We start from the raw sequence: 13,469 nt of genomic DNA, 5'->3' as shown, positions 1-13,469 counted from the left end.
ATGCAGAGAAGCAAAGAACCTATTGTATCCCCATTTTGCTTTCATCCCATGATTAGAGAGTAAGCCTCCAAGTACACGAGCAACTACAGCAAAATTATAAGGGACTTACTTGAGGGCTTTCTGAGGGTTACTGGGGGATAGAAACTCTGATAGATCAGAACTAATTGAAGACGATGGGTCTCTGTGAGGGAGCAGATGAATTTACTGATACAATCTACCAGTGGAAGGAATTTGGAGACTAATTAACTGGAGGCTTTCGCAAAATTGAGTAGATCGGTAATGCATTTTTTGAGAACAGTATGTGAATAAAGGCTTCCAATGAGTTGGTTTGTTTTGGCATCTCTGTGCATTTAGTAGTGGAATTTGTGCCTGGGAAGCTAGGTTCAACAATGTTCTTCTGCATTTTCCAGAGATAGTAAAGCACGTATAGAGGAGAAATGGGGCGACAGTAAATTAATGAGCAGAATATGAAAAGAGTGTAATAAAGTTGTGTGGCTGAAAATGTAGTAAGCTTCAACCAGAGATGGTTTTTCACTAGGAAAGTGACAGATACAGATGCCCTAAGCAGCTAGATTTGGGTGAACCTGCAAGTTAAGCACAGCTGTAGTATATTTAATGTGATGTTATACCTTTTTAAAAACAATCTATGAAGCATGTTTTTTAAAAAAATACTAATGCAGTAGAATTTGGGAATGGTGTCAGAGTAAATGGTACCTAGAGCTGTGTATAATATATGCTGTTTCTAGTTACCCTACTCATTCTAGCTTCCTTTTCCTTCCATTAAAAAATTTTAATCTTGCAATGCTGATAAAGGTCCTGTCATTTCAAAGGACCTGGCTCATGTTGGCTTGGGCCTGTTATGAACACGTATGGCTGTGCATATATACGGGTATACATATAGATACACAGCACAAATTAGAAACTTGCAACTTTCTCCAAGTTTTGAAGTAATGGTATCGTGGTTGTATATTATTTTAAATGATAGTAACAGATAAAGAAATTCTATAGGGAGAAGATCATTGTAGGCCTCAGAAAACAACAGAGAAGTATACTGCAGTGGTTAAAAACTAAATTTATGACAACTTTACCTTTAGACCTTAAAAAAAATCCTAAGAAAGCTTTCTTTTTTGTGTGCTAAGTACTGATCTAATCTAATTTCTTCTTTAGCAATTAGCATACACTGTAGTCAATTGTTAAGAACAGGATATTCTGCATTTATTTACTAATATTCTGGGTTTTAAAACTTGTTCTGATAACCCCCTTTGCTTATGCGCTAGAAATGGGATGTGTTTGAATTTTCACCCCCTGCAGGAGAAAAAGCAGAACTTCTAAATCATGCTGCTCACTAATTATTTTGATGCCTTGACAGTTTACTAGCCTGCAGTTGCTGACTCTTCCTATTACTCTGAACTGAAATAGCTGTAGAATGTTCACGATATTTACCAGGGATGATCAATCACCTGATGCCTGCTATATTTCTACAGCAAAGGAGAAAACTCCATTAAAAAATGCAAAATGCAGCAGTAACATCTTGGGGATTTGTTTTATTGTTTTCAGGGTGCTGGGTGCACTGCACTGGTGGTAGCTGTGGTTGCAAGGAAGTTAGAACTTACCAAAGCTGAAAAACACGTGCATAATTTCATGATGGACACCCAGCTAACTAAAAGAGTAAGTCACACTTTATATTCACAAATGAAAAGGAAATGTATGTTCAATCTATTTCTGCATTTGTTTTAATGATCTCGTGCTCCATTCTCTTATTAAACTTTTCCGTAAGTGTGAAATTGCAAGGTGCCATGTGAAGGAAGTGAATACCCTGAGCTCTCTGAAGTCAAGGGTAACAGCAGGTTTCCAGCAGATTTTGAGGGTTTGCTTATTTTTTTTATAGAGGGTCCTTGATTCTGGAAGACAACTGATGTAACCAGCAGTTAAAAGCTATGAAACTAGAGACTAATACATTAAACTGACAAACTCTCATATAGCCTATGAGAAGAATACATAGAATTCTTGTGGCTAAAATAGATGAAATGACTGATATATTTCAGAATTTCAAGCTATGAAGGACTGTCCTTTAGAAAAAGATATGCCTTCTTATACTTAAAAATAAATGTCAAGTATTCATAGTTTGTGAGTGAGGTAGTCATTGCAATTGCTTTGTGTACTGAACACATGGCTCTCACAGCTGCACACAGTAATGCAGCACCCTGAAAGATGTTTCACAGATAATAAAAATATTTGAAAGAGCTATTAATAAGAACAAAAACTTCAGAAATCATTAAAATTCATAAAGAAAAGTTTTAAGCAGTTTTTAAAAGATATAACTTAATTTTTGTTCACAAATAAGATCTTGGAAAATGAAGGAACACAGCAAAAGAGGCAGTAGAAATCCTGTATCCAAGAAAAACTGGTTAGTCTTGAGGAAACTCAAAAATGAGTGGGAGCTACAACATCCTCTCCACTTGATTAATCTTCATTATTGAGGAGAACCAATAATGAGAGGAAAGCCTTCACACTCAGAATGGGAACTCACGAGAGCTTGTCCTTGCTGATGGATGGAGAGCCCTGAAGGAGAATGCGAGCTCCGCTCCGGTTCGGGAAGGCCAGCTGCGTCAGCAGAGCTCCTTGCAGTGGTGCCGCATGGTGCTGCCTCGCCTCAGCTCTTCTGCACAGGAGACCCAGGGAATGTCTCCACTGGAGAAGATGCTCCTCTTGGGGACGTCAAAACATTTCTCTGGTTGTATTAGCTTCTACATCTCTGTGCCAGTCTCCAGGGAAAAGGATACATCTCCCTTAAGTAGTTATAGTGGGAAAAACCAAAGACAAGTGGGAAGATAGTTCTTACATAGGCATAAAGGGTGAGGTTACTGTAACCTACCTTTAAGTGTCTAGTGGAGCTTGCTGCTTCACACTCCCTGTATAATCAATTAAGGTCCATTTGATACTAGGTCACAGTTTGTTCCTTCCTAACAGAGACATATACTTCTGGAAAATCCACCCTGGTGGTACTAAACATGAGGTGAATCTTATCTGAGTCAGTTCACTGAATTAGAGTAGGAATCTACTGTAAATTTAGGCATTTGGCCAGATGAATCCCACTGCAGGAAACTAATATGTGAGGAGTATAGAGAAACAGGTAGCTAAAATAGTCTCGCTCACAGATGGTGATTTAGCGGCAGATTTCAAATGCAGCAAACTGCTTTGATGCTTGTCCATGATGAGGTAAGCCATTCAAGGAGCTGACAAGAAAACTTTGTAATCTGACAGCTGAGCTGAAAATTAATTTCAGGAGGAAAAAATTTCATGAAGATTGGCCAGATTTTGAGAGTCTGGTGCTCATTTGTGCCTTTTAAGTTTATTCCATTCAGCTATCCTTCACAGAAATCTAAATACCAGTTCAGTAGGGTATCCAAGTAGTGCTTTGATAGCTTCAGTACTCACAAAACTCAAAGCAAATGAAGAGCAGACCAACCCTTTAATTTGGAGATGCCTATCATAAATCAGTTCCTCAGATACTGGAGAGGTTTCCTCCCAGCCTGAAGACAGCCAGGCCTACGGAAAGGACTGGAGATCTGGAAGGGGGCTCTGAAACCTGATTCCGCTTCCACTGAAGTCGAGGCCAAAGTTCTCCAGGGCTTTTACAGGTGCAAGGTGGGAGCTCCTGCCCGGCGGGAGTGACTCCCCGGCATTGCCACGGAGTCTGAACCGATTCACTGGCTTAGCTCTGACGCTGCAGTGGCTGGCATGACAGAAAGCCAGAGGGAGAGAAAACAGAGGTGAATAATGAGGACTGTTTGCCTTTATAAGTAACCTACTAAATGTGTCATTAATCAACATTACATTTAAATTGTCTATTGTTTTCAAGTATTTCTCAGGTTATTGGAGGGCATAGGAAGGAACTGTGGGTACTCTAACATTTTATAGACCTGCTAAAAAATAATCAAAGAACTCAAGAAATAGAACACTAGCTACATTCATTAACAAGGTATTTTTCATCTCTTGTGAGAATGGTAAGAAAGAAACCAGAATAAGGAAACAAATGCAGAAAAACAAAATCTGTTTGAATAGCTCTGGAAATTTAAGACTGTTAAGTTGCGCAGAGAAATAGGAGGTAATAATCATACAACAAGAAAAGAGGAACTTTATGGTCCTATGAAATACATCTAGTTATTTACCATACAGATAATGCACTAATATTCCCTTACTGTAATTTATAGTGCCATGAACACCAAATGATCCAAACTCTTTTCAAGAGTGACAAGTAATTCCCAAATGCAAAGAAAGCTGGTCCCAGTATCACTCTTACAAGCAGCACAGAAATTGCTCAGCAGTCTTTCTGGTCAGACCATTTTTTTTTTCTGGCCTCACTGCCACAGCTTCCTCATATACCCACTTCCCACAGGCAGAGTCCTAAGGTGCTTTAGAAAAGATTTACACTAGAATTTTTTTTTTTTAAAAAAAAGAACATAATCGTATTTTTGTCAGCCTGGTGTTTTTCTTTTATTAAACAGGTGAAAAACGCAGCGGCCAATGTACTCAGGGAAACATGGTTAATTTATAAAAACACAAAGCTGGTTAAAAAGATAGACCATGCGAAAGTAAGGAAACATCAACGCAAATTCTTGCAAGCTATTCATCAGTAAGTACTATTTTGCTTTGGTTTCTTGTCCAAGCGTTTTCTTTCCCTCACTTTCTCTCCCCCTACTGAGAACTTTGCTGTTGAGTTTGCATTTTCTCCTCCTTTCAGAAAGTAAGCCAATTTTTTTTATTATTATTATTTTAGTATCTATTTAGAAAACAAAGTATGCTCTCTGTGTATGCTGAACACAGGATAAATCAAAATTGTTCATAGTTTTTTTTTTCCATAGGTATTCATAACGTTTCACGAATTAGCTGAGCTGCTGTGTGTGTGTGTATGTGTGTGGTATCTATTTATTTGCTCTACAAGTAAAAAGCAGTAAAACACCACAGATGATGATAAGGGGAAAAAATAGTTTCATTTGTAGCAAATGCTTTAATAATTTCACTTCAGAACGATGTGATAGAACAGCTGCTATGAATAAGTATGTTGTGCTTAATGAAAAGCACACACAATCAAGTTCTTGGCTTGCTCTGTCTAGCTCAACAGCAGTTAGCTGCTTCCCTCCTCCGTATTTTCTTAGTGGTTAAAATCAAAAGTAGATAGGTTAACTATTACCCCTAGCATCAGGTGTAGAGAATGGGAGTATATGCCAGCAACCACTGTATGGCTTGGATACTGCTAGTGTAATTCAGGTCAGCGCTTCCCATCTGCTGAACACTCAAAAGCATTGAACACAGGCCTGAGAACTGTGACCAACAGTAGGATTAGGCTGAATTATAGTATGCTAGTCTATAAGTATTTAGCCAAAATTTGTAATATGTATTTGTTATAAAGCTATCTCACCACTAGAATTGTACAATGAATCAGTTGCTATTTCTTAGCTTTAGGAAAAAAAGGCCTTTTGTCCTCAGGAACCACAGATTGATCATACTGAGTGGCCAGGACCCATGCCACTATTTGTGTGCTCTGTTTGACATACATACCATCCAGCCTGTGGCAGCCATTTGTACAGCCAACAAAATATGTTTTCCTGCCATATTGTGGAAAGGCACCTAAATTAATTAAGGTCCAGTTTGAACTTCTAAGGGAGAAAGCGGGGGGGGTGCACACGCACACATGCGCGAGTGCTGCAAGCAAGGCTACGTATTACTGACCCACCTGCATTCATGCAGGCTCTCCTGTGTGGCGTCATTTTGCGTGACAGACAGAAGAGGGAAGGCCGGGTTATCATATTTCTTGTTAGTAAATCGAGGGTAACAGTCACTGCTTCTCTGTCCCATAGCGTTGTTCTAAGGAATAGGTATCTAAGTTTTAAAATATGAAATATTTTACAAACGTTAACTAACAACTACTGTGTCATATTTTGCTAACTTGCAATATTAACTGTTACTATGCTCTTGTAGAAAAAGTCGAGGCAATAACAAGGCCACAAAAGCTGATTCTTTTTTGTTTGTTTGGTTGTTTTTTTTGGTAGAAAAAGACCTATATTGGCTCAATTCTGACATGTTGCTCAGCTTGAGTGACCTGGGGGGGGAGGGGGTAGAGGAGAGGGAGAGGTTCGGGGGGTAGAGGATGGTATGTCTTGCACAGCCTTTGAAGCCTTACTTGAATCTCTCTCTGATTGCAAAAGTTATGCCTTAACATTTTAACCTTAGTATTTATTCTGTGTGTGTGTGTGTGTGTGTGTGTGTGTATGTGTGTGTGTGTGTGTGTGTGTGTGTGCGTGCGCGTGTGTGCGTGCGCGTGCACGCACGTGCACACAAAGAGGAACCTAAAATAAAAAGCACAGCAGGCTCGATCTGCAGCTTTGCATTATCATTCAAGCCCAGAAGAGCTTCACAGGTTGTAAGCAGTGCTGTTGTGCACCTGCCTTAAAAAGAAGTCATTAATCAGGTGGGGGGGGAGAGGGTGGAGTGGAGAAGGTGGCAGCAGTTGTGTTTTTTTTCCCCCTAGCTGTACCAGCCAAACTTTGAACAGCTATCTATCTTCTCAATAATACATTTCCCTCTGTCCTTTAGCACTTTGCTTCCCATTCCAAAAGCAGTTTTATTTAAGAAAAAAAAAAAAAAAAGGATAGCTTTCTCCATATGCTGAGGAATGTGCTTTGGATGGAAACATTGCTCTAGCAGTCTGCTTTCTTCCAGTGGCTGCAGAGTAGCTGGGTGCAATTTGTTTGCTCTCCCCTTGCATCTCTGAACTTTTCTCAAATGACCAGGGGACTCACCGCAGCATATGGCGCTCTCCCATCTTTCCAGATTCTCAGGTTTTTATTGGTCTCTCTCCTGCACTTCCTCAACCGTTGGGCTGGAGATGGGGATGAAAGGAGTGATGCTAAGGGCCACTATTATACGAGAAATGAGAGCAGGGCACGGTAGCACTCCCAAACTCATAGCCCTAAAAGGTCAATATATTGCCTGTGACTGTGCAACCCTCAGCTGGTCTGGATCTTTTTTCCTCCTCATATACACTAAATAAAGTGAAGGTGAAATTGGCACTCACTCTAAACAACAATATTGGATCTTTATGTATTGTATGAATACAAAAAAATCTACAGCTGAAAGCTAATGGGAAGGTTTCAACATACCGCAAATTCCCTTCTCATAAACACAAACAAATTAGACACCACGTGAGGCAGTTTCTGAGTAGAAGCAGTAGCAAGTCCCTAGGACATCCCACATGCTGAATCGAGCCCACTGTGCTCATTTGGTTGTTTTAGTATATTTTACAGTTTGTTTTCTTTTGTTTTGTCTTTTTATTTCAACAAAATGAAAATAGAGCTCGGAAGTAAGTTGTATGAGCTGTTCCTTTCTAAATTTGCAGAATTTACCACTGTCTGCATGCAAAAAATAGAGTCTTTATTTGTGAACTTCGATGGTCTGATTGCTGCCATGGAAACGCGATCCAGAATCATGATCTTTTGCTGTGATAAGTGAAGTTTATAAAATCAGGATGTTGCATATTTCCTCTTAATGAACTTGAGAACAAAAGCCTGCCACTTTTCTTGTAATCTGGCTGCTGCAGCTAAAGACTTGCCATTACCTAGAGAGCCATTTTTACAGTCTGGGTGGGTTTGGGGCTCGTTACCATTAGGTGCTGTTACACTGATGTCAGCTGGTGCTGCTTTTGATAACAGATGATTGCCTCACAGAGGTCAGCCTAGACGTGAAAGGCAAATATTTGGTAACTAAAGGTCTGAGTACAGACTCCCTGATTTTGGAGCATCTCCCAAAAGGCTTTTCTTTTTATTTAGATAGATGAACAGACAGACACACAGACAGCTGGAAATACAGATATGTATAGCTACATGTATGTATGTATACAAACAAACAAAAACCCAACCAACAAAATACATTGTTGAAGCTACCAGCCTTCATCTGCTTCTCCGGATTTAAGTGGTAATTTGTTTCTGTTTTCTCCAATTTAGTTTAGAAAAACAAACATCACAGAATAGGACTTCTTCCCCCAAATCTGCTTCCAGTTTAAAATAATTTATAGCCACTTGGCAAATGTTAAGCTATTGGAGATGAGCAGAGGGGTTGGCTTCCAGGAGTCTAAGGATATACTCCTGATCCCTCTGAAAGCCTCAGCAGTTTTGTTACTAACTTACTTAATGGAGTCAGAATTTCATCTGGTATTTATTCAAAATACAGAGAAGGCAAAAGTATTTTCCACATCTGGGCTGAGGCTGGAGCATTGTGAGGCAAAGACGTTCTTCTTCACCTCATGGCTTTGTATGCAACTGCCATGACCGTACCGCACAAGCTGGCAGCGGCCTGGAGCTCTTTTGTGCCACTGCCAGAGCTTCAGTTTTTGTTTACAAGAGCAGTTGTATATGCTTTTGTAAAGTCATGCTTGCTTTGTGAGATATACATAACTTTCTAAGTAACACAGTAATTGAGAGAGGGGCGGTGCGTGTGTGTGTGTGTGTTAGCAACCCACATGCCATAAAATACTGCCGTTATTTGAGAGCTAATCATTTGGTTGCCTCTTGAGATACTTACTAGAACATTGCATGGCATCTATCATTCACGTGTTACAAATTTCTGTGGTGTTTCTGACAAAAATGCTATTTGTAGCTCGGAACATCCACTAGAAAAGTCACTGAAAGTCCTATTTAAGCTCTGGAAAATGTTTAACAAACCACTCATACACTTAAGAGCGAAATGGCTTATTTTTGAAAAATCACATACAGAAACCAGTCCTATGGAAGTTAGTTAATCTGAAAACCATGGAGTATAAGTAAGTCAGCGAACACAGAGAGAGGGTCGTGTATATATCATCTTTCAAAGTACGTGCATAACATAATAAAGTTAGGTAAGCATCAAAGATGATAAAATTATGCTCATTTTTTTCATAATATTTTTGAATACTTGATTGAAAAGGTATGTCTAAAGTTTAAAATTCAATCATATTTAGATTTGCAAGCTATATACAGAAAGGTAAGGAAATTAAATGTATTGGCAAGCATATAGCTTATTTAGCTGCTGGTCAGATGACAGTTATGTTTAAAGTAGTGGGAAACTCACTTATCACTGTATTTCCATCAGGTTCAAACACCTGCTAACCCAATCCATTTCCGACTGAACAGGGCTAATACCTGTATCTAGTCATGTAGGCATGGGAAGATTCTTGATTACTACAACATTAATGACAAAAATAATTTCTTTCATGTTTCTTCCTATATCTACTTGTCACGATACTGAGGCTTTGAGGAATGTTTTGGCTTCCTTTCATGTAGCCTGGATAAACTGTTATCTCCCTTTTTGAATTCAACCATGGCAAACAGTAGTTTCAAGGACATCACATTTCCTTGCTCTTTCTTTTTTGCGGTGTTGAAGAAGCATGCTCCTCATTGACCAGACACATGACCAGTTCTGACTTTACACAAAATACTCGAGGCATTGTCCATGCAGTTATTTGTCCTTGTAAGTTTTATGCATGCTTTTTAGAAAGCCTCAGGTGACTACAGAGCCACCCACCCAATCTGACTTCTTTAAATTCCACTTTTTAGATTAAGAAGTGTGAAAATGGAACAAAGGAAACTGAATGATCAAGCCAACACTTTGGTGGACCTGGCAAAGGTTAGTAGGCAATTACAGTTGTCTTGCATTAACTTTCATCCTTTCAAAATGAAGAGCGTGTAAGTAAGTAAGTGAAAATGTTAACAGTATTTGCCTGCATAATGCATAACAATTTTATTATCTGTAGAAAAAGAAAATCTATATCTATTCTTTCTGAGTTAATATTTATTAAATGAAATACTGCATTTACAGCACTGGTCAAGGTTTGAATGCACTTTTTTTTTTTTTTTTTTTTTTGATATTTGAAAAACATTTTCATAACTGATGGGCTGATTCCAAGGGCTGCTGTAGTGATGATGGTGAATGCTTAGCCTGAACAGTGACGGGGCAGCATTTGTGTAGAGCCATATCATAAAGGATTCTCCTTTCCAGCTACAGCAACTGTACTATGAAAAATCACAGTTTTGAGGTGCTCACACAGATGAAAATCAGAGGTTCTGTGTCTCCACTGTAGCTTTTCTGTGAAGCAGTGACTTTGGTCTTTAAATGACTGAGTTTCTATTTGTTCCAGATTTTTATAACGAATAGTAACTGGACTGGATATTATAAGGCTTTCTTAATCTTTTGAAAGCCATTTGAGATGAGATAAGAGGCTTTTCAAGCACAAACTACTTGCCTGTTGTTTTATAAATATAAAACAATAAATAATGAGACACAGGCAGCTGAGTGCATTTTGGGTTTCACATTAGACTACTAACATGTAACAATTACTTTGTTTGGACTTCTGGTGAGGTTACATTAGAAGTGTTTGTATACTTTTCCTAGTGGTTCCTCATACACATATCTTCAGGCAACTCAAAAGTTATCTCAATATAAAGTAAGTGTATCATCAAGGCCAAGATTAGACATGGCAGTGTGTGTTTGTTCCCTGTTTGCTGTAGAGAACCACCTGCCTTAGCTTCAGATGCTGAAAATACATTTCACATTGCTGCTTCTGGCAACTGATAAGGACTTTTCAGATATTATTTCATGTAGACTAATTTGCTTTCAGGGATTATGCTAGCATCTTGAAACAGGGGCAGGGAAAATGGATTATAGACACTCATCTGATACTTCAGTTCTTTGCACTTCAGGTAGTCAGTCATTCAATTAATTTTTCATTCCCATATAATGGGTTATAAACTTCAGCCAGTGTGTCTACTGAATTACATCCAATTATTTTAAACTTCAGTTAGTCTAATCTGAAGTCTTAGACAATAAGGGTTAGAAATTCCATCATTACTTTTAACCACTTCTGTGCATCATTGCAAGAAAAAAAACAAACAAAAATGAAAGAATAAAAACTGACAGACTCTATGAAATAATACACTTTAGATTACATTTGTACCTATCATTATGACAGTTTAAATTTTACTTGCATACTTTCCATTAAGAAACACTGTTTTGCGGAGGGTAGATAGGTAGGAGAAGGCAGAAGCAGAGAACTGTACGCTTGAGGCTTTACTTCATGCTCTACGTTTCAAAAAGAGTCCCACCTACTGCTCTTAGTTACAACCAGTTCAAGAAATCCTGCTCGACATACTTACTTAAGGAGAAAACAAAACTATTCTGCTTAAAACTGTCAAGTCTTTTAAAATATGAGAGGAAGAACAGGAGAGTCAAGAGTGTATCAATCACTGCACTTCGCAACTTCGGTCTACTCATGACTTAGACTATTAATTCTGTTCACAAATCTTATGATGGTGCATTTCTAAACACCTGAACTTCTAAAAAGGTTTATCTAATTCATTACGAGCTTGACATTTAAAATGCTACTGAAAATATCAGTGTTACATTTACATTCAAAAAATTTAGCGCTAATAGAAAGTAAGTTTTGTTGAGAATCTAGAAGTAACATTATTTCATAACACTAGATCTTTTATTCTAATATTCATATCCTCTTTTGTGAGGTGCAGAACCATTTAGGAACCATTGCAAAGCTGTGTTGCACGTTGCAATGTTTGTAAGAGCTCTCTAAACCTTTGCTTACATCCTTCTACTTTCAGACTCAAAACATCATGTACGACATGATTTCTGACTTAAATGAAAGAAGCGAAGATTTTGAGAAGAGAATTGTTACTCTGGAAACTAAACTGGAAACTTTAATTGGTAGCATTCAAGCTCTCCCAGGACTGATTAGCCAGACAATCAGCCAGCAGCAGAGGGATTTCCTCGAGGCTCAGATACAAAATTATGATAAGCATGTTGCCTACAGTGCTGAGCGATCACGGTCTTTGTCAAGAAGAAGGAGATCCTCCTCCACAGCACCACCAACTTCATCAGAGAGTAGCTAGAAGAGAATAAGTTAACCACAAAATAAAGACTTTTTTGCCATCATATGGTCAATATTTTAGCTTTTATTGTAAAGCCCTATGGTTCTAATCAGCGTTATCTGGGTTCTGATGTCAGAATCCTGGAAACCTGAACACAATGTTTTAGGCCAAAATGAGTGAAAACTCTTTTTTTTTTCCCCCTCTTCCTCCTCTCAGATGCACAGTGAATGCACCTATTATTGCTATATTAGATTGTTCCTCCTGTAATTTCACTAACTTTTTATTCATGCACTTCAAACAAACTTTACTACTACAGTATATAATATAATAAAAAGGTTAATTTCTGCACTTACTTGCTTGGTTGCTTGGACTTTAACAGTTAAAAAAAATTGTTATCAAAAGCCCTTTAAGAAACAAAATTCAAGCTTAATTATCCCACAGCATAGAAACTCATTCTTTAAACTTTGTTTGCAGTGGAGGGGGGAAAAAAATCAATGTTCCTCTAACAGTGTGCTGTGTATATATACTCATTTTAAAAGGTCACTAACTGCTTCAGTTACTGAAGTGATTAGTTGAAAATACAATTTATCCTAGAAAATCAGTTATGAAGTATGCCATGAGTTTTTAAAAATCTTATGGCTTTTGTTTAGCACTTCTGTTTAATAATGCATTTGTACACACGCACACGTTCTAAATTATTTATGCAGTGCCCATGGCAAAGACTTTTTAAACTGGGTGTGCAAAAAAAAGCATGGCTGAATTCCCATTAATTTATTGAGCTCTGGAGTCTCATAGTTGTACCAGGTAAGTATATCCAGAAAGAAGCATCACTTTTAAGTTGGTAGCCTTCCATTAAAACCATTTGGGCTTTGAAAGTCTTAGGTTGATCCTTTTTCCACTCCCATCTTTGTGTTAAAGTTTCTGGAGTGACTGAAGACGCAGCGGTGCAGGACACACGATGGTGTGCGAGCAGCACAAGGTTCTGCGCACATCCCGTGCAGGCAGTCCCCGCGGGGCCTCTGCTCCACTGCCAACTTCGAAAGGCGCTTTTATCAGTATTTTCAAACACGGTGGAAACACACCTGGCACAGACTGAGCTACACCAGTGGGTATCTATCATCTGTGGTACTTTCATGCACAAATAATAAGTAAGTCTCCTGCTTTTCATAGAAAGCATATGGTACACTTTTTTGTCAAACAGTTCCAGCTGCCTTTTCATTTCCATTGCAGAGCAGCAATCATAGGTAAGCACAAATGCATACATACACACATACATACAACTTGCACTTATGATTTGTATTTATAAATAGGATATTACTTTATAAAATATTTCATAATATTTTCTCTTTTATAAATAGCAAATTATATTAGCCTCTGTTAATTTACAGACAAGAGTTACAACTATTGCTAAATGTAGCCAGTAAGGGGTGGGAGTAATTAATTGTTTCCTAGGAATAATAAGCTTGTCTTGATCTAACTAACTAATACGCACGATGAAAGAAACGAGGGTTGCTTTATGGAAGGATCACAAGTTCTGGTTAGTCGTGACAGCCAGAA

At 38.3% G+C, this 13,469-nt stretch overlaps 1 protein-coding gene across 2 annotated transcripts in view; it reads left to right on the top strand.

The window, feature by feature from the left end:
- The window catches only part of KCNN2 (potassium calcium-activated channel subfamily N member 2), a 72,063-nt gene extending 59,928 nt beyond the window's left edge, over nucleotides 1-12,135 (top strand). For both annotated transcript variants that reach the window (XM_062599744.1, XM_062599743.1), the window contains 4 exons: nucleotides 1,558-1,668; nucleotides 4,509-4,636; nucleotides 9,591-9,660; nucleotides 11,646-12,135. In XM_062599744.1, the coding sequence (XP_062455728.1) occupies nucleotides 1,558-1,668; nucleotides 4,509-4,636; nucleotides 9,591-9,660; nucleotides 11,646-11,933 (597 nt within the window). In that variant the 3' untranslated portion in view covers nucleotides 11,934-12,135. The remainder of the gene's footprint in view (nucleotides 1-1,557; nucleotides 1,669-4,508; nucleotides 4,637-9,590; nucleotides 9,661-11,645) is intronic.
- Nucleotides 12,136-13,469: the final 1,334 nt, after the last annotated feature.

Source organism: Rhea pennata, chromosome Z (genome assembly GCF_028389875.1).
Source record: "Rhea pennata isolate bPtePen1 chromosome Z, bPtePen1.pri, whole genome shotgun sequence".
NCBI lineage: Eukaryota > Metazoa > Chordata > Aves > Rheiformes > Rheidae > Rhea > Rhea pennata.
The sequence above is the reverse complement of the archived record's forward strand: the minus strand, read 5'-3'. Positions and strand labels throughout refer to the sequence as shown.